The sequence below is a fragment of the Vulpes vulpes genome, chromosome 1 (genome assembly GCF_048418805.1).
Source record: "Vulpes vulpes isolate BD-2025 chromosome 1, VulVul3, whole genome shotgun sequence".
Lineage (NCBI taxonomy): Eukaryota > Metazoa > Chordata > Mammalia > Carnivora > Canidae > Vulpes > Vulpes vulpes.
In genome coordinates, this window is record NC_132780.1 from 127,032,853 (window position 1) to 127,056,611 (window position 23,759).

At 42.2% G+C, this 23,759-nt stretch overlaps 2 protein-coding genes across 7 annotated transcripts in view; one reads left to right on the forward strand and one right to left on the reverse strand.

Moving 5' to 3' along the window:
• WDR53 (WD repeat domain 53) lies at positions 1-18,131 on the reverse strand. Of its 6 annotated transcripts, none has more exons than XM_072729986.1 (4): positions 17,471-17,557; positions 10,251-10,746; positions 4,151-4,325; positions 1-219 (listed from the first exon to the last, which is right to left on the reverse strand). In XM_072729986.1, exons 2-4 carry the CDS (start codon positions 10,728-10,730, stop codon positions 209-211), a joined length of 666 nt encoding a protein of 221 aa, XP_072586087.1. In that variant the 5' UTR covers positions 10,731-10,746; positions 17,471-17,557; the 3' UTR covers positions 1-208. The 6 variants fall into 6 exon arrangements, with proteins under 6 accessions (XP_072586087.1, XP_072586154.1, XP_025846055.1 ...); XM_072730053.1 differs by having other exon boundaries at positions 17,209-17,481; XM_025990270.2 differs by lacking the exon at positions 1-219 and having other exon boundaries at positions 3,702-4,325.
• The window catches only part of FBXO45 (F-box protein 45), a 14,954-nt gene continuing 8,841 nt past the window's right edge, over positions 17,647-23,759 (forward strand). The window contains exon 1 of the mRNA XM_072730285.1: positions 17,647-18,175. Within this exon, the coding sequence (XP_072586386.1) occupies positions 17,879-18,175 (297 nt within the window). The 5' untranslated portion in view covers positions 17,647-17,878. The remainder of the gene's footprint in view (positions 18,176-23,759) is intronic.

Here is a 23,759-nt window from a genome sequence, read left to right on the forward strand (position 1 = left end):
TGAAATTAAAAAGTCAGAATCCTTGCCCTCAAACATCTTACCCTCTAATAGAAAAGCAGGTACAGGGAACCCTGGGTGGCGCAGTGGTTTAGTGCCTGCCTTTGGCCCAGGGCACGATCCTGGAGACCCGGGATCGAATCCCACGTCGGGCTCCCGGTGCATGGAGCCTGCTTCTCCCTCTGCCTGTGTCTCTGTCTCTCTCTCTCTCTCACTGTGTGCCTATCATAAATAAAAAAAAAAAAAAAAAAAAAAAAATTAAAAAAAAAGAAAAGCAGGTACACAATTACCATGACTTTAACATAATCCTTTACTACCTGCAACATAATTACATCTGCAAAGATCCTTTTACCAAGGTAACATTTACAGGTTCCAGGGGTTAGAACCTGGTATCTTTGGGGGACATTTTCAGTCTACTACAGATAAGGGACTTCAGAAAGTCCACTTTTACGGGGTGATCACCAAAGTTATTTGCTGTCTAAGCAGCTGGCTGGCTCCTAGAGCTAAGCTATATTCAGAATGGTATGATCCTCTGTAAGCCATGGTGAGGTGCCTTCTTTTGCTTATTTTACCATTATGTTTCCTCAAACTCTCATTAACTAGAGTAACCTGGGAACGTCTCTGTTGCTTGCCAATTGAAAGGGTCAAACTGTAACACAATAGCTGACCTAAGAAGAGTTCATTTTACCCAAATATCAGTAGTTGTAGATCTTTTGGGATCATGGGTGTAGGCCCTTTTTGAAATGTTGATAGTAAATGACAATAGCCTCCTAAACCAGAGATGACTGGATCAAAGATAGGCACTATCTATCTATCTAAGTTGGACCACTCATATTCTCTTCAGAGGCTTGGGACACTGGTCACTTGGTTTCTGGAGTTGAAATTGGTTACTGATATAGCCCGAAAAGCCCGTCTTTTGCCGAGTAAAAGCCATGATGTAGAGGGAAGCTGAGACAAAGTGACCACAGGAACTCAAGAGACAGAAAGTGCAGCTGCCTTGATTTTTTAAAAAGATTTTATTTATTTGAGAGAGAAAGAGCCAGCATGTACTAGCGCAAGCAAGGAGAGGGGTAGGAGGGGGAGAAGCAGACTCCCCACTGAGCAGGGAGTCCAACAAACCATGGTGGGATCATGACCTGAGCCAAAGGCAGATGCTTACCCAACTGAGCCACCCAGTTATCCCAGCTGCCTCGATTCTTTTTTTTTTTTTTTTTTTTTTTTAAGATTTTATTTAGTTATTCATGAGTCACACAGAGAGAGGCAGAGACACGGGCAGAGGGAGAAGCAGGCTCCCCATGGGGAGCCTGATGTGGGACTTGATCCTGGGACTTCAGGATCACACCCTGAGCCAAAGGCAGACACTCAACTGCTGAGCCACCCAGGAGTCCCTGCCTGGATGCTTAATGACTTACCTCATTAGAAACTCAAGTGAAGCCAAGTTACATTTCTGCTCTAGTAATCTAGAGAATTCTGCTTCCCATGCCCTGAGAGTACATTTCCTTTTTGCTTAGCCAGTCTGAGTGGGTTCATCAGCCACAAAAGCAGCTTAGGACTGATGTTTTAACCCTGGTTTAAGTAGTTCTTACCTTATTCCCATAAATTTATTCAGGCTCAATAGTTAAAATGATGCTGTATCTGGTTAATTTTTCAAAAATTTTTCGAATTATTTTCAGATAATTTTTATCTGAAACCTACCGAGACTAGCCATGAACATTAGTCCTTCCTGACATTTTAATATTAGAATCATTCGATAAGAATAATTTTATGATGATGGCATTTTCATTTCATTAAGCAATGGCAGGGCAGGAATTTTCAAGGAAACTAAAGCCCAAATTGGACAAGAGCCTTGCCCAGTGGTGGAATTAGAACCTTGTTTCTGTCAATACTCAAGCCAAGGCTCTTTGTCAATGAATTTTTTTTAAGTAATCGCTATGCCCATCGTGGGGATCAAACTTATGACCCCGAGATCAAGAGTTGCATGCTCCATGGATTGAGCCAGCTATGTGCCTCTGCCAATGAATTTTTTAGGGCCAAGACGGTAATTTCCTTTCCTTAAATTTCAAGTGAGATCATTCAACAATAACTATTGACTGCCCATCAGGTCAGGACTCTTAGTTGCAAATTAAAAAAAATAATAAAAGGCTCTAGGAATATATTTGTTTCAGGTATGGTTGTTTCCAGGCTCAAAATCACTGAGTATTCTCTCTCTATCCCTAGGAAAGACTTTCCACAAGGGGAGCACCTGTAGACTCACATCCTATCTGCTAAGAGGCAAATGTACCTCAGCAGTACATTTTGGATTATCCTTGGATTTTCGTTATGTGAACCAAAAAATCATCTTTTCTATTCCCTTAAGCCAATTTGAATGTAGTTTCTTCACTTGCAACAAGTGTTTGGACTAAAATTGTACTTATCAAATGATTCTCCACAAACAAGGATAATGGTAACAATTAGAGTCTCTTCAAAACTTGGAATTAAGAGCAGTTAGTATAGGGGCACCTGGGTGGCTCAGTTGGCTAAGTGTTTGACTCTTGATTTCAGCTCAGATCATGATCTCAGGGTTGTGAGACTGAGTGTTCCTGATGAAAAGGAACTTACTCTTGATATATCTATGCTATGTTGGTTTCTATTATCTACCTTTTTTTTTAGATTTTATTTATTTGAGGGATGCCCAGGTGGCTCAGTGGTTGAGCATCTACCTTCAGCTCAGGTCATGATCCCAACGGTCCTAGGGTCGAGTCCTGCATCAGGCTCACTGCAGGAAGCCTGCTTCTCCCTCTGCCTACATCTCTGCACCTCTCTCTGTGATTCTTATGAATAAATAAAATCTTAAAAAAAAAAAGATTTGAGAGAAAGGGAGAAAGATCACACACAAGCAGGGGGAAGGACAGAGGGAGAGGGAGAACCTCCCAAGCAGACTGCACTAAGACCAGAGCCCAACACCATGCTTAATCCCATAACCTAAGCCAACACCAAAAATCAGATGCTCAACTCACTGAGCCACCTGAGTGCCCCATATTTTTTACCCCTTCTCTTTTCTACTTCATACTTCTTAGTCAGAATTTCTTATTTGTAACCTCAAACTTATTCTAGGTTCTATTAGCACTACAGATTGGATTATCCTAAATTGATTTGACCCTGAAGCCCTTTTCTTAGAAACAACAAAAAGTAATTGCTTCTGGGTTTTACACAGAAAACCTTCTGGGTTTTACACAGAACAAGCAAGAACAGGTTTCCTCTTTCAACTTGGAAAGGCTCCTCATGACATCCCCGGATCTGAAATAACTAGTTATAACTAATGTGACTACATTTGGACTAGATCACACGTGGGCTTCCCTGAGGCAGAAGGCTTGACAAGACAACCAAGATCCTTTCCAGGTTAAGTAATCATGCCTGCGATTTTCCTGGTTCCTTGTTACTTAATTGCTTGGAGTTTCAATTACTGTTGCAATAAAATGAAGGAAATCACCCGTATCATGGATTTGGAAGAAATGAAACATGTAAAATGGCTGGCATATGGTCATTACTCAGTGAATCTTAGTAACAAATTTTAAGAAGTCATTTACTATATAAAGTATTACCCAATTATCTTTCACTCAAATGCCTTATGATTTATACAGTGGAACAGTACTGTTCTATATATGACAAACATTAAGAATGACAAAAATGAAGCAGCAGGATTTTTTTTCAACCTAAAAAAGTTGTTGCAGTTTCAAATGTTTTTATTGGATTTAAAATTCTTTTAAGGGATACACAGATATACAACTAGTTTGATCAGCTACTAATATATTTTGGTACCCCTTTATTTTTGTACTCAAGAGCCAGTTCACCTTTTCTCCATGTTCAATACTTAGCTTTGGTATAATCTTGCCATGTTCTTCTTCACCTGCTACTGGAACATGAGTGTTTCCACTCTGCTTGGTATAAGCTGCTCTTTTAGTTTTCTTCCTGTGGGTAGGTTTTGTAGGACTCTTCTGTTTTTTTTCAACTTCACTGCTTACATCCCATAACATTATCTTCCCATCATTCCCTCCAGTAAGCAGCAAATAGGATTCTGGCAGAAAGCAGACTTGGGATACTCCCAGAGTGTGGCCCTTAAACCCCAGTTCTTGTTCACACTTAACTCCCATTACCCTAAAGATTCGAACCTTACCGTCTTCTGCACCACAGCTAAAAATATTGCCACATGATGCCACAGACACGGAGTGGGCTAAAGCAGGGTTTAAAAGCTGACCAGGTGATTGAGGGCTTTCCAATTCCTCTGCTTCATCTTCCTGCAAATTTGTAATCCAGACTGGCCGCGCTTTCTGAAGGTTCCACAGCATCACCTTTAAATAAGAGTGAGTTATGTAGTCAGAGAGATCTAGCTATTTTGCTCAACTATTATGGTTATTCCACGTCTAACACAGTCATCAAAGTAATCTGACAGGGTCTGACAGGGGCGCCTGGGTGGCTCAGCACTTGAGAGTCTGCCTTCAGCTCAGCTGTGATCCCAGGGTCCAGGATCAAGTCCTGCATCAGGCTCCTCCTGCAGGGTGCCTGCTTATCCCTCTGCCTGTGTCTCTGCCTCTCTTTCTGTGTGTCTCATAAGTAAACAAATAAAATACTTAAACAAAAACAAAGTAATCTGACAATAATTAGTACACCAGTCCCAGAAATATTAAATTTAAAAAAATATTTTATTTATTTACTCATGATAGAGAGAGAGAAAGAGAGGCAGAGACACAGGCAGAGGGAGAAGCAGGCTCCATGCAGGGAGCCTGATGTGGGACTTGATCCCAGGAACCCGGGATCATGCCCCGGGCCAAAGGCAGGCGCTGAACTGCTGAGCCACCCAGGCATCCCCCAGAAATATTAAATTTTTAAAAATTCAGATGGCACCACAGAACTGCAGTGGAATGCTACCCTGGTGCCAAAACTAGGATGGCAATGGGCAGTAAGGTAGAATTTAGAAAACAAGATCCTGAATAACTTGAGATTAACAAACCCATTAAAGTGTAACCAAGGATCCCTGGGTGGCTCAGCGGTTTGGTGCCTGCCTTTGGCCCGGGGCGTGATCCTGGAGTCCAGGGATCAAGTCCCACATCGGGCTCCCCGCATAGAGCCTGCTTCTCCCTCTGCCTGTGTCTCTGCCTCTCTCTCTGTCTCTGTCTCTGTGTGTCTCTCATGAATAAATAAAATCTTAAAAAAAAAAAAGTGTAACCAATATTCTTAAGCAGTTGCCAGTTTCTTTAAGTCATTGTACACTCATCTCTGCAAGTAAAATAGATTATGAAATTTATTTAGTCTATGCTGGTTACAAGTCAAAAAGCCTGTCAATTAAAGAAATGAAATCTAGATTATTACTGAAATAATTTGTATCTAGAATGCTTTCTCTTTCGTTTCACACTACCTATATTACCCATTTTAGGGGCTTACCTCAAGTTCCTATCCCTCTAGGAAGGCTTTCCTAACTATTCTAGCCCACTTCTCCCTTTCCCATATTTAATTTCTATGCTATTAATTAACATATACTACTACCTTGTCATTTTCTTGAGATTTAACTTTTTTTTTTTTAAGACTTTATTTATTCGTGAGATAGAGGGGGGGGGGGGGCAGAGACACAGGCAGAGGGAGAAGCAGGCTCCATGCAGGGAGCCTGACATGGGACTCGATCCCAGGTCCTCAGGATCAGGCCCTGGGCTGAAGGCGGCGCTAAACCGCTGAGCCAGCCAGGTTGCCCTAACTCTTCTTTTTTGAAAATTTTAAGGATACTCCATGCCCAATGTGGGCTCACGACCCCAAGATCAAGGGTAGTGTGCTCCACTGGCTAAGTCAGCCAGGTGCCCAGATATTTAGTTTATCTTTGCTAATGCCTAGAAAAGATAAAAAATTCCATACCTGTTGGTGAATTCGACATCCTGGTATATATAGTTTTTTATTGTTCCATACCACAATTTTGGACCTACTAAGTTAATTTAAATGAAATGCTAGGAGCGCCTGTACGGCTCAGTTGGTTAAGCCTTTGCCTTCAGCTCAGATCATGATCTCTGGAGCCTGGGATGGAGCCCTGCATCAGGCTTCCTGGTCAGCAGGGAGTCTGCTTCTTTCTCTCTCTCTCTCTCTCCACCTTTGCCCCTTCCCACTGCTCATTCTCTCTCTCAAGTAAATAAATAAAATCTTTTAAAAGATGAAATAAATGAAATGCTAATTAAAACCTGTTTAAAACAAAACAAAAAGTTTTGTGAATTTACTCTATTAATCTAGTATTTCATTTTCTTCCCACAGCAACTAATCTGAAAAGGAAAATATTCTTCATACTTAAGAGAATAAACAGCTTTATTTTACCATCTAGGATTTTTAAAAAAGATTTTATTTATTTATTTGAGAAAGTACACACACAAGCGGGGGGAATGGCAAAGAGAGAAGGAGAGAATCTCAAGCAGACTCTGTATGGAGTCTAGAGCCCAATGTAGGGCTCCATTCCATAACCCTGAGATCATGACCTGAGCCGAAACCAAGAGTCAGATGCTTAACTGACTGAGCCACCCAGGTACTCTATATTTTACTATCTAGTATTAGCCCTTAATTATGACTCACAATTTAAAATGGACACTAAGATAAGCATGACTGTGTTCAGTCAAAAGCATAGATCTGAACTGACAAGATTACTACTGCTGATGACATTAAGGATCTGGTTTTTAATTGAAGGTAACTTCCTTCAACTAAGGCTTCCAAAAGAAGTGACATCTAATAACACATATTCTATTTCTATCAAGGAAAGCACTGAAACCCCCCCCCCTTTTGGATTAGATTTATTTATTTATTTATTTATTTATTTATTTATTTATTTATTTATTTATAAATGATTTTTTTTTCATTTTTATTTATTTATGATAGTCACAGAGAGAGAGAGAAAGAGAGAGAGAGAGAGAGAGAGGCAGACACACAGGCAGAGGGAGAAGCAGGCTCCATGTACCGGGAGCCTGATGTGGGATTCGATCCCGGGTCTCCAGGATCGCGCCCTGGGCCAAAGGCAGGCGCCAAACCGCTGCGCCACCCAGGGATCCCTATTTATTTTTTTTAAATTTTTTTTTTTAAGATTTTATTTATTTATTCATGAGAGGCACAGAGAGAGAGAGAGACAGAGACACAGGCACAGGGAGAAGCAGGCTCCATGCAGGGAGCCCGACGTGGGACTCGATCCCAGATCTCCAGGATCATGCCCTGGGCGGAAGGCAGGCGCCAAACCGCTGAGCCACCCAGGGATCCCTGGATTAGATTTATTAATACTATACTAAGTGGCCAGCAGTAGCTATTTGGCTAAAGACAAAATAGTATCAAAGACAAAGGAAGGACAAAAAAAAAAATCAATGTGTATGCCACAGAAATATATGATGGTCTTAAAATTCCAAAAGTCCCTACATGAGAAAACTATATTTGAGTGGTGGTTATCCATGTATTTATTTAATGTTATACTTTACACATATATTTAGTAGCTACTCAACAAAAATTAAGCAGTCCCAAATGTCTTAATAACACACCACTTTAGGGATGCCTGGGTGGCTCAGTGGTTGAGCATCTACCTTTGGCTTGGCATGACCCTTGGGTCCTGGGATCGAGTTCCGCATCAGGCTCTTCCATGGAGCCTGCTTCTCCCTCTGCCTCTCTGTGTACTTCATGAATAAATAAATAAAATCTTTTAAAATAAATAAATAAATCACTTTAACGTCCCTGCTCCACTAAGTGTGCTTTGTCTAATTATTAAACCTATCTAAGTATTGTAATTTTAATAATGACAAAGGTAGGTACACTGAACATATTTATTGTGTATGGCAATAATTCAATTCCTGCCTTGAGATAAAATATTTGTTCAGAGAGAAAGTGCTCTCCAAATTAACCTTATAAGAATTCCCTTTCATAATTATGCCTACTGTTCTTAGACTCCTCCACAGACTAGCTATTCTTAAAGTTTAGAAAAATACTGGGTAACCAGGTTTTAAGAAGCAAACTGTGGAAGATATTACATTCAACCTCAATTAAGGAAAGTAATTTCTTTTTGGGGGGGGGGTTTATTTATTCATTCATGAGACACACAGAGAGGCAGAGACATTGGCAGAGGCAGAAGCAGGCTCCATGCAGGAGCCCGATGTGGGACTTGATCCCGGAACTCCGGGATCCCGTCCTGAGCCGAAGGTAGACGCTCAACTGCTGAGCCACCCAAGTGTCCCAAGGAAAATAATTTTCTAAAAGCAAAGTTGTACTCTCTTATTGCTGTTGTCATAGCAGTTGCCATAGCACAACCCAATGCAGAAATTAATCTACGGTGAATTTTTAGCACGTCTAATCAAACAAGCAATTACCTAAACCTCCCTTTCACAAAATATTTATATCCTTTTTTTTTTTTATATTTATATCCTATACTATTCTCTAGCAGTTGCCTGCCACTGTGACTTCTCTCCTAGAACTGGAGGCAAAATGATAAATTCTGGATGCCCATTTCTTAGCTAATCTGAAAAGTATATAGGTCTTTTTTTGCATCTAATTGCTTACTGCCATGCCTAATAAATTAATGAACCAGTGATTGACAACTGGTATAGCTTAAGGATGAAAGAATGATGAGTCAAAGAGATACTGTACAATCTATCTACTTAAAATATTGAGCCACCTGGAGGTGTAGGTCTTTCTGCACAAGCCAGCAAGCAGATTATCACCCATGAGGGTAGAAAATGCAGGTCTGTAAGGTCTTAGTCAAGACATAGGGAGTGGAAAAGGAGTTTATAAGTCGTAGGGTCACCGTGCACCTCCAGTGTAGAATGATTCTCAAGAGGGACTACAGACATTTTTGGTTAGACAATTCTCTACTGTTTAGGGACTGTCCCAGCACTGTAAGACATCCCCCTGATCTGCCTACTAAATACCAGTCATTATGAAAACAACAACCAGCCGTGTTTATTTCTAACTTATGAGGGGGTGCAGAGGGTAGAGAACGGAGTGGTAAAGACTCCTGGCCAAAAAGGTAGAAAGACAAAATCTTTGATGCTATTAATGGAATCAGAGTCTTGAAAGATACTGTACATGGTTAAGAATGTAAATTAAATGCCTAGAACAGTACAGGGCACATAAGTCATTAATAAACAATGGCTCTTTTTCTAGAAGTCACCTGTTCCCAGACCAAGAACCTTTTCTACCATATTACTATTGATATATACTGCTCAATATCTCTGGTGTCACAGAAAAAATAGGCTTTGGAACCAGAGACTGAAGTTTGGAATCTTAATTCAGACAGCTATGTGGACACTTAATTTAAACCTCAGTTTCATTTCTAAAAAGAAAATAGTAACTATCGGGTGTGATTAGAGTGGAAACTACTATATAGTGAAGCACTGGCAAGTACTAAGTGCTCACCAAAGAGAAGCCATGATCAGTCTCACTCTAGTGATACAAGATTTACTTTTAAGAAGTACATCTGCTATGGGAAAGTTCAAGCTATCTGAAAGCTTGCTTTCTATTAAACCAAAATCTGCTTCCCTAGGACTTCTATTTAGACTAGCACATTTCACTTTTTCCTCTTACAGAATCCAAGAATTAAACACTTTCATTTCCCCCCAAAAAATGGAGTTTCTAGGTATATCTACTCTCCTGATGGTTTTCCTCTGAGTTTGGCCTAATTTGTGATGTTACTTTCAAAATTCATTAATGCAATGCTCTGATCTTGGTCACCAATACACAATACTTCAATTAATTTAACAGAATTTTAAAGTAAAAACAAAAAATTCAGTCCCTCTTTTTAAAACAACAAAACACAATACACAGTTTGTAGAGCGCAGGTGATAAAGTCTGCCTTCAGCATGCTCCTTTGTGTAAAAAGATGTTTCTTTTATTTTTTAAAGATTTTACTTATTCATGAGAGACAGAGAGAGGCAGAGACACAGGCAGAGGAAGAAGCAGGCTTCCTGGGGAGATCCTGATGTGGGACTTGATCCCAGGACCCTGGGATAATGACCTAAGCCAAAGGCAGACACTTAACCAATGAGCCACCCAGACACCCCTAAAAAGATGTTTAGAATCAAATATTTGAATTCCCAGATTTTATGACTCTTTAAGCATAAATAAAGGAGAGCTAACAGAGAAATGGTCACTTTGTGAATGAAACCTACCAGGCTTTGTCAAGTTAGCATTAAACATGCAGAAGTAAGGCTTATGATGCAAACGTAGAAAAGACATGTTAGTAGGGAACAGAAATTACCCAAGTACTTTCTGCAAAGCATTACCTGCATATCCAGTCCACATGATACCAGGCTCTGAGGCCTTTGAGGCCGAAAAGCTACAGAGGAACAGATATTGGAATGTCTCTTCAGTGATCTGCTAACTTTCTTATTTTCCAAGTCTAGGATTTTGATTGCCCCAGAGTCATCAGCAGAAGCCAATAGGTTTTCAGTTTCATTCAATGAAAGACAATTGATTTCTTCTTCATTCACATGAAAATGGTCCAAGGAACCTTTGAGGGACCTGACATCCAGTAAGCTAATGGTTTCTCCATGTGAGGCATAGAGCTTGGTGGGACAGGAGGGAGAGAATAAGATACTGGTAACATCATCAGCCCCTTGGAAGCGTGTATGTCCTAAAGGAGTCCCATCTTCACCCCAAGCCATGAGATCACCACCCTCTGCTCCAGAAGCCACTAGCCCTTCTTGACTTGCATTCAGGCAGAGAATAGGAGAAGAATGTCCACCAGTCCACTTGACTGCCATTATGGCCCAGGAGACTCTGTGAAGAGGGGGAAAAAAACTATCATCTCTTATTTAAGAACTAGATGGTAGCAAACAAGTGCAATATGCAGTATTTCACTTAAATATTTTTAAAAGATATCTAAAAAAAAAGACATGTGAAAATCAAGTCTGCAAAAGCCTAATTGGACACAGGATTGTGGGGCACCTGGCTGGCATATGTATAAACAAGCTTTCTTTATAATCAGAGCCCCAGGCAAACCTGGTCTACCAGCATTTGATGTGAGACCCACATAAGAATAAACATTATTGGGGCACCTGAGTGGCTCAGTTGGTTAAGTGTCTGCCTTTGGCTCAGGTCATGATCCTGGGGTACTGGGATTGAGCCCCATGTTTGGCTCTCTGCTCAGTGGGGAGCCTGCTTTTTCCCCTCTCCTTCTGCCCCTCTCTACCTCCCTTGCTCATTCTCTACCCCCGGAAAAAAATAAATAAATAAATAAATAAAATCTTAAAAAAAATCATCAGGCTATATCTCTTATTTGAATAATGTTTTAGAAAATGAGCTCGGAGCTAGATTCTCTGGGTCTGAATAACTCTACTACCTGTTATTAGCTGGGTGACTTGTATAAAATGAGGGTGGTAATAATAGTACCATTTTACAGGATAGAAAATTAAATAATATATGTAAAGCACATATAATTGTGCCTGGTACATAATGAGTGCTCAGCATATATTACCAGTGTTACTTTTCCTATTATTTTAAAAGATTGTATTTTTAAATAATCTCTACATCCAACATGGGGCTCGAACCCACAACCCTGAGATAAAGAGTTGCATGCTCCACCAATTGAGCCAGTCAGGGGCCCCTCACTTTTCCTATTTTTATTAGGGTGGTCAAAGTGGCATCACAGATCTACCCCAATGGTGCTCAAAGTATGGCTTTCAGGCCAGCAGCACCACCTAAGAACTAATAAGAACTATAAATTGCCTAATACCCTCTTAGACCAACTGAATCAGAAATGCTGGGGTTGGGGCCCAGCCACATGTTTTAACAAGCCTTCCAGGTGATGCTGATGTATGCTAAAATGTGAGAATGCTTTACCAATAATCATCCAGGGAAATGGTTAAAAATGTAGACCTTTGGTTTACCCCCCAGAGACTAATTCAGTACATTATTTTATTCTCAAGACAACCATTCTGTTTAGTATTATTCCATTTTAAAGATAATAAAACTTAAGTTTCATCGATGTTAAATAATTTGACCAAAGTCATCTGGCCTTTGTACATGGGATCCAATATAAAGGGATCCCAAACTTTTAAATAATAAAGACTGTTTTCTAACAATTCCACTTAACAATACTTTCTAACTAGTTAGTATTCCCTGAAAGTACAGAAAAAACCCCCAAAACCATGAATAATTCATTATTGCTTTTAAATGTACTCACGCATTTTTATTATTATTATTTTTAAAATAAGTTTTATTTATGAGAGACACACACACACAGAGAGGCAGAGACACAGGCAGAGGGAGTAACAGGCTCCATGTGGGGAGCCTGACATGGGACTTGATCCCAGGTCTCCAGGATCATGCCCTGGGTTGAAGGTGGCGCTAAACCGCTGAGCCACCAGGGCTGCCCTATTATTATTTTTTTATAGTTTATTTATCTCTACACCCAACATGGGGCTCGAACTCACAACCCTGAGATCGAGAGTATGCTCTAATGACTAAACTGGCCAGGGACTCCACACTCACATCTTTCTAATTACCTTATCACCAACTAACACTTAACAGTAGTACTTAGGTGCACAATTTTGATTCCTGATACGCTAGGCATCCCAGATTTATACAATGAAATTGCCACCTAATACTACCCTGCCTCAACCGTCTGTTGGGTAAAGCATGAAAAAGGAAATAAGGGCAATTTTCATAACTCCAAATGTTCAGACAAAAGGAAGCAAACAAATCTATATCTGAATAAACATAATGTTTCATTTCATAAGCCAGGGGAGAATTTCCCTAGTGAGAAACTGCCATAGTTGCCTTTATAGTTTCAGATATGATACCTGTATTTAGTCCAATATTTCCTAATACTGTTTTGAAAGATAATTTAAAATACTGGCAATCTGCCTAAAGTTTCTATTCCCAACACAAAAGCTTATTTCCTCCCATTTTTAGGCATTCACACACATACAAAATCACTAAGTAGATTGCTACTACTAGTAGCACTGCTAAAAAATCTGTAATCTTTCAGTAATCAAAATAACACAAGGGTTGAGGGGAGGAGGGGAGTAACAGAAACATGGTCACAAAATCATATATAACAATCTTCAGAAAGATGACAAAATGGGAAAGACAAAAGATACTTTATTTCAGTAGAAGCACTGAATTAGTTTATAGAGGAAACTAATTAGAGACCAAAGCAAGTAAGTTTTAAAGGAGAGGTTTGGAGAGGAAATGACTCAGAGAGAGGTAAAGACAGGGAACTCTGGTGGTTTGATTTTTGCTGACAAGTAATGAAATAGTAGTTAAATAATTTTCTACCACAAAAGACTTTTGCCAAATGTTCATAAGAAGCCATGAAAAAAGGACAGCACAATTTAAAATGAAAAGTATTAACGATATTTTGGCTTAGAGACTTCCACCTGTGGTGACTACCGACGTCACATAATATAGATAATACACTACTTTAAAATAAGAAGTTTGTAGTAACCATTCAAAGGCTACTTAAGTTACAAATAATTTTAACTCTTTTGAGATTGATCACTTTTTTCCTACATTAGTTTTAGTTTTTCTACAGTGAATCAACTTTAAAGTCCAGAAGTCTGCCCTCTACAGCTTTAGGATTTTGTGTGCAGAGAGGTTTTGGATCCCTACTAGGATTTTAGGTTTTATCTGGGACAAGAATGAGACAGAGTTTCTAGTATTTCCATTTCTCCATCACATATCAACCCACAGGGGACCTACATAAATGCTGACTGGCAGACCAAGTTTTAGCAGGTTTTCTTCCTAATACAGTATTTTTTAACGGGAAAGATGAACTCAACTTTAAAGACGCATTTGGTTAAGCTTACCCCAAAGTGCGAGAAATTAGGCAATCTTGTACTTAAAGGAATTATTATAGGCAAAAGCACTGTTCCTATAAATTTTTCCATAGTGGAACCAGTAGTATCTATTAATATCACAAGGCCAAGGTCAGCTCTACCTTAACCTCTATGGACCAGTGTAAAATATAAATTAAACTTCTTTTTTTTTTTTTTTATAAATTAAACTTCTAATCTCTACATCACATGAATAATATTTACTGATCACCAACCTAGTCAGAAAAATAAAGAGATCTATAATCTTATCATGTAGACTACTGATCACCAAGCAACCAGAGCCCCTCAAATCACTTGTTTACTTAGTCTACAAAATTATTATTTAAAACATACCCAAAGACCATCATCAAAACATATTAAAAGACTACTGTAGTAGAAGACAGTGGGGGAAAAAAATGTAGTTAAACCTGGGTTAAATCAAAACAATCTTTCAGAAATGAGTTGTCCAGCCACTATTTCTTGTTTTTCTCTTACTGGGAGTGGAAAGCCAGAAAATACGTGTAAGTGACATTATCTCCATATTCAGGTATCAGGTCAACAAGCTTCTCATAGGTAATGTCTAAAAGGTCAAGCACAGCAATTAATCATATCCTATTGTGAATTACTCTAATTAGATAATAGATTCCTTCAACACCTAGTGAGATCATGGAGTGGGCAGGGAAAGGTGGGGTGTCTTGAGAGCATTTTTAGAAAGGGTGGAGGGAAACATGGAAACTCTGGTCAGAGGGCAAGAGGGTATTAAATATGGGGGAAGGGCAAGGTCAGGAGGGTGATTTGTAGAAACAAAAGGATCCAGCAGTAAGGAAAATCTTTTCCAGGGCTTTTAGGTGGCTCAGTCAGTGAAGCATCTGACTCTTGATCTCAGGTCAGGAGTTTGAGTCCCGAGTTGGGCTCCACCCTGGGCATGGATCCTACTTAAAATCTTTTCCTATTTTGAAATTTTGCCTGGGCCACTTGGGGGGGGGGGGGGTACTCTGCCACAGAGAGAGGCACCTCAAATGACTGGACTAGATTAGTATCTCATCAGATCTCATCAGATCCTTCCAAGGCTCTACCTCACCTATACCGTGACTGGCAGGATAAATGCCAAAGTTGTTAATAACTGATGATCTCCAAATACTGCTTTAGTTATACTTCCATGTGCCCACATGTCCTTTTCAAGTGTTATACCTCTAAGTCTATTGATTTTGCCTGGTTCTTTGTCCCCTTCGCAGATGGACCAATTCTACTTATCCTTTTAGATTTTTTTTAAATTTTTTTATTTTTTAAGATTTTATTTATTTATTCATGAGAGACACACAGAGAGAGAGAGAGAGAGAGAGGCAGAGACACAGGCAGAGGGACAAGCAGGCTCCATGGGGGGAGCCCGATGTGGGACTCCATCCCAGGACCCCAGGATCTTGCCCTGGACTAAAGGCAGGTGCTAAACTGCTGAGCCACTCAGCAGTGGCTTCTAGAAGAAGGGATCCCCTTCTTCTAGATTTTAAAGAGGGGCACCTGGGCGGCTCAGTCAGTTAAGTAAGACTCTTGATCTCAGCTCAGGTTTTCATCTCAAGGTCATCAGTTTGAGTCTTGCACTCAGTGTGGAGCCTACTTAAAAAAAAAAAAAAAAAAAAGACAAAAAAATTTAAGTGCCTTCCCAGACAAAATTAGGACATCCTCCTTTGAATGTCCTACAGTTAAAAGTTGAAAAATAAATAATGAGGGGCACCTGGGTGGCTTAGTTGGGTAATAAGCAGCTGCCTTCAGCTGGGGTCATGATCTCAGGGTCCCAGGATGGAGCCCCCACCTTGTGCTCCATGCTCAGAGGGTAGTGTGCTTCTCCCTCTTCCCTTCTGCTCATGCATGCTCACTGTCTCTCAAATAGCTAAAAAATCTTAAAAAAACAACAACAAAGAGAAAATAATGAATAAAACTCCCAAACCTAAGATTATACTAACATTTAAAAAAATAAAAAATAAAATCTTAAAAAAAAAAAAAGATTGAAGGGCTGTGGTATTAGCACTGGTTAAGTAAAGAATCTGGATTACTAAGCTGGGAGAAAAAAAAAAAAACACCTGGGGGGAAAAAAACATCTGGGAAGAAGGGACTGGCAAATAATCATCAAACACCATTTACCAGGGAGTAGAAAAGGTAGTAGCTGTTCTTTTAAGCGAAGGACTATAAATGTATTATACACGGCAGGGGAACTATTGGAAATATTTCTTACTACATACAGGCAACGCAGTGGAGTTCACTACCAAGGACGTCTGTGGACCCGATACTAACCACTGCAGAGTTGTCTTATATAGAAGGGCAGCAAAAAAAAAAAAAAAAAAAAAAAAAGAAGGGCAGCCCCGGGGGCTCAGCGGTTTAGCACCAGCCTTGGCCCAGGGCGTGACCCCGGGGTAGCAGGATCGAGTCCCATGTCGGGCTCCCTGCATGGAGCCTGCTTCTCCCTCTGCCTGTGTCTCTGTCTCTCATGAATAAAAAAAATAAAATCTTAAAAAAAAAAAAAAAAGAATAAAATCTTAAAAAAAAAAAAAAGATTGAAGGGCTGTGGTTTTAGCACTGGTTAAGTAAAGAATCTGGATTACTAAACTGGGAGAAAAAAAAAAAACACCTGGGGGGAAAAAAACATCTGGGAAGAAGGGACTGGCAAATAATCATCAAACACCATTTGCCAGGGAGTAGAAAAGGTAGTAGCTGTTCTTTTAAGCGAAGGACTATACATGTATTACACACGGCAGGGGAACTACTGGAAATATTTCTTACTACATACAGGCAACGCAGTGGAGTTCACTACCAAGGGAGTCTGTGGACCCAATACTCATCACTGCAGAGTTGTCTGAGAATTATATAGAGGGGCAGCCCCGGGGGCTCAGCGGTTTAGCGCAGCCTGCGGCCGGGGGTGGGATCCTGGAGACCCGTGGTCGAGTCCCACATCGGGCTCCCTGCGTGGAGCCTGCTTCTCCCTCTGCCTGCGTCTCTCATGAATAAAGAAATAAAATCTTAAAAAAACATCATACATAAAACCCAGGTGAAGGAGCCTAACGCAGTGCCGGTCCACAGGATCCTCACTGTTTCCCTAAGCATCCCTTACAGGGCGTCAGACAGCTCTCGGCCGCCGGGGAGAACGCAGTGCGACCAAATGATGCTTCAACTCCTCCGCTTCCAGGGCCATCTAGCATCACAGCCCCCACACCATCCTCCCTCTCGGGATGTCTCATTATATCAAGACACGCTTCCTTCCTCGGCCCACGAGTCGGGTTAGCAGGGGAGGCCGGGGAAGGCCACACTTCGTGCAAAAGAATGAAGCACCTGCGGGCTCGCTAGCCCTGGGGGCGGGGGCGGGGGGGAGCAGGGCTCCTAACGACGACCCGACTTGCCGAACACGCGCTGGGACACGTGTCGTGAGAAGTACCGGTGCGAGCCGAGCGCGAAGGGGCCGGACCAGGAGGCGGCTTCAGCGGCTGCGGGTCACGGAGGCGCTCGGACTGCGGCCAACGGCGGCGGGGCCGGGGGCCGGAGGGCGAGGAGAGGGCAGTTCCGCGCGGGAGGGTGATCTGAGGCAGCGGCCCTCACGGGGACACCTCACGGGGACATCTCACGGGGAAAGGGGCCCAGCAAGGCGACTCCAGACCAAAGCGGAGGACAGTCCCGCAGCCACAGCGCGAGCCTCCTACCTGCGCCTCCCACCTCCGTCCTCGGCGCCCAGAGATGACCTCACTCGCCCGCGCGACAGTCACATCCGGGGCCGACAGGCGCCGCGGGAGAGCTGCGCATGCGCGCTCGCTGCGTGCCCTCAACCAGTATGGCGGAGCCCCGGGGGCGCCGCGGGCAGGCCGTGCGAGTCGGGCGGTGGCGCCGCCCGCGCTGAGCCGGGGAGGAGGGGCGGGGGACGCCGGTGCGGCCGGTGCGTCCGCCCTCAGGGAGGCGGGGCGCGCGGCGGACGCCCCCGGGCAGGGGCGGGAGCGGCGGAGGGCCGGCGGCCGGCTGAGAAAGGGGCGGCGAGCGAGGCGCGGCGTCCGCAGCCGCGACGACGGGGGGGAGCGGCGGCGGCGGCGGCGGCCCCCGGGCCGGCTGGTGAGGCGATGGCGGCGCCGGCCCCGGGCCCTGGGGCAGCCTCCGGCGGCGCGGTGGGCGGCGCGGGCGCGGGCGCGGGCGGCGGGGGCCCGGGGGGCCGGCTGCCCAGCCGGGTGCTGGAGCTGGTGTTCTCCTACCTGGAGCTGTCGGAGCTGCGGAGCTGCGCGCTGGTGTGCAAGCACTGGTACCGCTGCCTGCACGGCGACGAGAACAGCGAGGTGTGGCGGAGCCTCTGCGCGCGCAGCCTGGCCGAGGAGGCTCTGCGCACGGACATCCTCTGCAACCTGCCCAGCTACAAGGCCAAGGTGAGGGCCCGGCCGCCGGCCGCCCGCCGCCCGGGGCGGCGCCTCTCCCGCGAGCCCGGAATCGCTGCGCTCCCCGTCCGCAGAGAGCCTCTTCCCTCCGAACTCGTGCTCTTAGCCCGCCCCACTTCCGCGCTGCACACTTTTTAAAGGGTCGGACAGTTGGCAGTCCCCGGTCCCCATCCATCACTGCTTGCAGCGTCCAGTCTTCTCCCGCGGAGACGGGCAGGCCCTCCCCGCCACCACCGTCCCCCTCAGTGCTCTTACCCCGTTTCTTGTTGGATCATCTCAGCTCCCTGGACACCGGCTTAGTTGCTAAGATCTTTGCTAACACCTCACCTCTTCCAGCCTCTGATTTGTGACTGTTTCCCCTCTCCTCCCTCCCTCCCTCCCTCCCTCCTGTTTTCGCCCAAGTTTTCTTTAATTCCCTCCATTACGTTTCAGGCTTATAGGTGAGTGTGGTCCTAGACGTTCTGCTAACTTTGAAGATACAGGCTTTTTTTTTTTTTTTTTTTTAAGATTTTATTTAGTTATTCTTGAGACGCAGAGGGAGAAGCAGGCCCCATGCGGGGAAGCCCCGACGTGGGACTCGATCCTGGGACCCCGGGGTCATGCCCTGGGCTGAAGCGAAGGCGGCGCTAAACCACTGAGCCACCCAGGGATCCCAAGACACAGGCTTTATTTTTATTTTACTTTTAAAGATTTTATTTATTTATTTATTTATTTATTTATTTATTTATTTATTCATTCATTCATTCATTCATTCATTCATGAGAGACACGGGGGGAGAGGGAGTTCGGGCAGAGATACAGGCAGAGGGAGAAGCAGGCTCCACGCAGGGAGCCCGACGTGGGACTCTATTCCAGGACCCTGGGGTCAAGCCCTGGGCAGAAGGCGGCTCTAAACCGCTGAGCCACCCAGGGATCCCAAGACACAGGCTTTATTTTTATTTATTTTTTTAAAGATTTTATTTATTTATTTATTAATGAGAGACAGAGAGAGAGAGAGAGAGAGGCAGAGACACAGGCAGAGGGAGAAGCAGGCCCCATGCAGGGAGCGCTATGCGGGTCTCTATCCCGGGACCTCGGGGTCACGCCCAGGGCTGAAGGCAGCGCTAAACCCCTGAGCCACCGGGCGGCTGACCGACACAGGCTTTAATAAAACGTCCCCCACCGCCCCACGCGCACCAGTGAACCGTCCTAATGCTGCCTTGTCCCCATGTTACTGGCTACTTCCCTGCCAACTTTCTCATAGTTTCACCTCTTGCTGCTGTGCCTCTTCTGTTCCATCTGTCTTCTAATGTGCTCATTCTGGTTTTGCTGCCTTTTTTCCTCCTAGATTCTTGGGCATATTCCTGCCTCCTTCATATACAAATAAAAATCTCAAGTAACAGGTTACAGTAGGGCTGAGAAGATTCTTCAGGCAATGTCCTATAAACAAAGGCCTTGAAGTTGAATTCAGTCGGATGGATAACAGCTCTTCAGTGTAGCAGTCACCCAGAGCATATAGGAGAGAGGATGAAGTCTGCCCTAGGATGTATAAACATAAGAAATAACATTAGTAACTAAAAAAGGGTAGATACCCTTTTTGAAACTAGACTGCCAAGCAGGGGGGAGTCCGTGTAAGAAGTAATTTTTTTTTCCATATGAAATGGGTCTAAAATGTATTCTGTAATAAAGCAGGTTTATTTAATACAATAAGGAATGTTGCCATTATATATGTCAACTACCAAATTGTCTAGTAAATGAAATAATCTGTTAATTTCCTAGGACAGTATTTGTACATAGTGGATGCTTAGTGGATACTAGTTTTATGTAGTAGGATTCAGAACATTGCAGTTTTGTCCTATTTTGCCTAAAAACAGGTAGGCTTCATATGATTTACTTACTTACTTACTTACTTACTTACTTATTTATTTATTTATTTATTTATTTATTTATTTATTTTTAAAGGATTTTATTTATTCATGAGAGACCAGAGAGATAGAGAGGCAGAGACACAGACCGAGGGAGAAGCAGGCTCCATGCAGGGAGCCCGATGCGGGACTCGATCCTGAGTCTCCAGGGTCACGCCCTGGGCGCTAAACCGCTCAGCCACCCGGGCTGCCCCATTTTATTTAGTTTTTATTTTTTCATAAAGCTTACTGTTTTTACTTATTTTGAATTAAGACCTTTCTGTAACTGGTCTGTAATAGATATATTTACATGAGTCAAGATTCATTAAACAGTGTGTTAGGTAATGTGTTCATGTGAGTCAACAAGTAAAAGAAGCAAAATATTATCAGCAAAATGTCTTCTTTTTGCCCTTTCTGTCAGCTACCCAGTTTAGTTTCCTTTCTTGGAGGCAACCTGTGTTACCTGTTTCTTTTGTATCCTTCCAGAGAGATATTTTGAGTTTCTTAGGTTTTTAACACTGTATATGTCTTTCTACCACACCTGTGATATGTACTAATCATGTGTTTGTTCAGATGTTGGGGAACTTTTCTTGAATGTCTTGAGAATAAAAAGGTTAATTCAAAAGAAGTTAGATAGCCTATTAAGGAAGTCCTCAGTCAAGTAAAGGAGAAGAAAAATGTATAGTAATAATTAACACATGATACAAATTGCTTCTGTTAGAGATGTATATAAGTACAGTATCTACTAGAAGTATATATACACACACACTAGAATTTCAGTGAAAGGAGAGATGTACAAGTTGAATGAATCTTGGAGAAGTTTTGAGGTTAGGATTATATTTGAGCTGAATTTTAGGATAGGGAAGGTTTGAACATTTTACTAAGAACTACTACCCAGGACAAGAGCAAGACAAGAAGAAAGCAAAGGCTCTATACAGCATCTATTTTTATTTAAAAAAAAAATAGTCCGAGGCACTGTGCTCAGTTCTGCAGATGCAATGGTGAATGAAAACAGACATAAAACTCATGGATGCCTTGTTTGTGGAGCTTATAGTTTAATGGAGGGGGAATGGATAGATATTAATCAAATAATCAGTTATAAAATTGCATCTGTGACAGGTACTATGAAGGAGAGGTGCGCAATACTCTGAATGTTAGTAATGGAGGATTTGACCTAGGTATGCAGGTCAAGAAAGGCTTTCTCTGAGGAAATATGCATGATCAGAGACTTGAACAATAAGGCCAGGGGTGAGAAGAGAGCCTTCCAGGAGGGAGATTGATGAGAATGAGGGACAGAAAATACATCAGTGTGGCTAGATCATAAGAGAGCCAAGGTGAGACAAGTTTGAGAGAAGATGGGAGAGGTGGACTGAGGCCAAACTATAAGGAAGCCATTTTAAATTGTAAGCAAGAGGGGGTTTGGTGATGTGATTTTTTTGTTGTTGTTGTTGCATTTTTAAGAGGTTATTTCTGACTTCGATATAGAGAACAGATTGGAGGAGGACCTTAGAAATACAGGTAGAGGGATCCCTGAGTGGCGCAGCGGTTTGGCGCCTGCCTTTGGCCCAGGGCGCGATCCTAGAGACCTGGGATCGAATCCCACGTCAGGCTCCCGGTGCATGGAGCCTGCTTCTCCCTCTGCCTGTGTCTCTGCCTCTCTCTCTCTCTCTCTGTGACTATCATAAATAAATAAAAATTAAAAAAAAAAAAAAAAGAAATACAGGTAGATCATTTAGGAAGTGGGTAGTAGAGGAGATGGGGAGAAATTTAGGAAAGATTTAGGAAGTAAAATCTACAGGATTTGGCAATAGATTAGAAATAGGGGTGAGGGATGGAGAGGTGCTAAGAATGACTTCTATCTAGATATCTAGATTATATAATTACGGGAATCACCTGGGCTAGATTTAGGAGGAATAGCAAAGAGTTCAATTTTGGTAGAGTAGAATTTAGTGTTTTTGAGACATCTGGGGGATTTCAGATAGGCAGCTATTCGGTTTGGAGCTTAGAGGAAGGGCTAAAGATACAAAAGGGTCTAGTGAGATTGAATTGAAGAAGTGGGAAATATGATTATAAAGGTAAGTTGAAACTAGATATATCTTGGTTGTTCTTGGCATATAGCCTTCAGTGTATAGTTTGGGCTTTGTTCTACTGTTGTAAACCATAGAAGTTTGAACAGAGGAGTGATAAATAAGAGCTGTGCTTTAGAAAAACTAGGCCATAAGATGAATTGGACAGAGCAGGGGTTAGTACCTATACCAGAGATACTTAAGACCTGAACAAGCATGTAGAGGAGAGAAGAGGATGGCTAGGAAAGCTATCACAGAGAACAAATCTACATAGGTGGACAGCTGACTGGGGGTGAATGAGACGAGGAAGGAGGAAGAGTCAGATAGGATTTCCAGGGAGCTTATGTAACTAAGAGGAAGATGGAAACATGTGTGGGATAGCATAAAACTGGAAAGTATTTGGAGTTGCCAGTCTATTTAGGATTTGTCTTCTTTTTAAAAGTTCATATTTTACATGTCACTGAGGAACATCAATTATTCCAGTCACATTTAGTATCTAACTATATATAATATGGTCTTTAATTTTCAGACCTAGATTCTGAAGGTCTTTTTTTTTCTAATTTTTTTTTTATTTTTTAAGATTTTGTTTATTTGTTTGTGAGATACCCAAAGAGAGAGAGAGAGAGGCAGAGGGAGAAGCAGGCTGCATGTAGGGAGCCCGATGTGGGACTTGATCCCAGGACTCTAGGATCACGTCTTGGGCTGAAGGCAGGTGCTAAACCGCTGAGCCACCCAGGGATCCCCCTGAAGTAGGTCTTAAAGTTGTTTGTTATAAAGTTTAGGTTGTGTATGAGACTATGAGACAGGAGCTATAGATTGTTTTTATTTGCTAATTTGTGTTTTATTTATTTTTCCATTTCATCTGAAATTTTCAGATGAATGTCTGAAAGATAAAGGATATAAGTAAAAAGAAAAATTATCAGAAAGTTAAGGACACTTAACATAATCACAATGTCAGTATCAATAAAATATAAAAAAAATTAACAATTCCTTAATATAGACAATACAGTGTTCAAATTTCCAATTGTTTCATAAATGTCAAATGTTATATTTTTAATTTTCAGTTTATTTAACCAAGATGTGTATAATAAGGTTCTCATGGCAAGCAATTGATACATCTCTTAAGGCTATTTTAGCCAACAAATTCAACCTCCATCTCCCCTAACTCCCATTCCCGCAACATCTCTCTTGAAGAAACCAGGTTGTTTACCCTCTAGAGTTTTCAAACTTTGTAGATTTTATTCCCATAGTGTTTCTTAACATGCCCTTCTGTCCTAGACTGAGAGAGGTTTGATCAGTTTAGGTAAGATTAGTGTTGGTGTTCTTGTTTTTCAGTATATTTTATACTAGAATCAAGTGGTAGGGTTAGATACAGACTTAAATGTTGTGTGGTGGGGATCCCTGGGTGGCTCAGCGGTTTAGTGCCCGCCTTTGGCTCAGGGCGCGATCCTGGAGTCCCGGGATCGAGTCCTGCATCGGGTTCCTGGAATGGAGCCTGCTTCTCCCTCTGCCTGTGTCTCTGCCTCTCTTTCTCTATGTCTATCATGAATAAATAAATAAAATATTTTAAATAAACAAACAAATAAATAAATAAATAAATAAATAAATAAATAAATGTGTGGTGCCA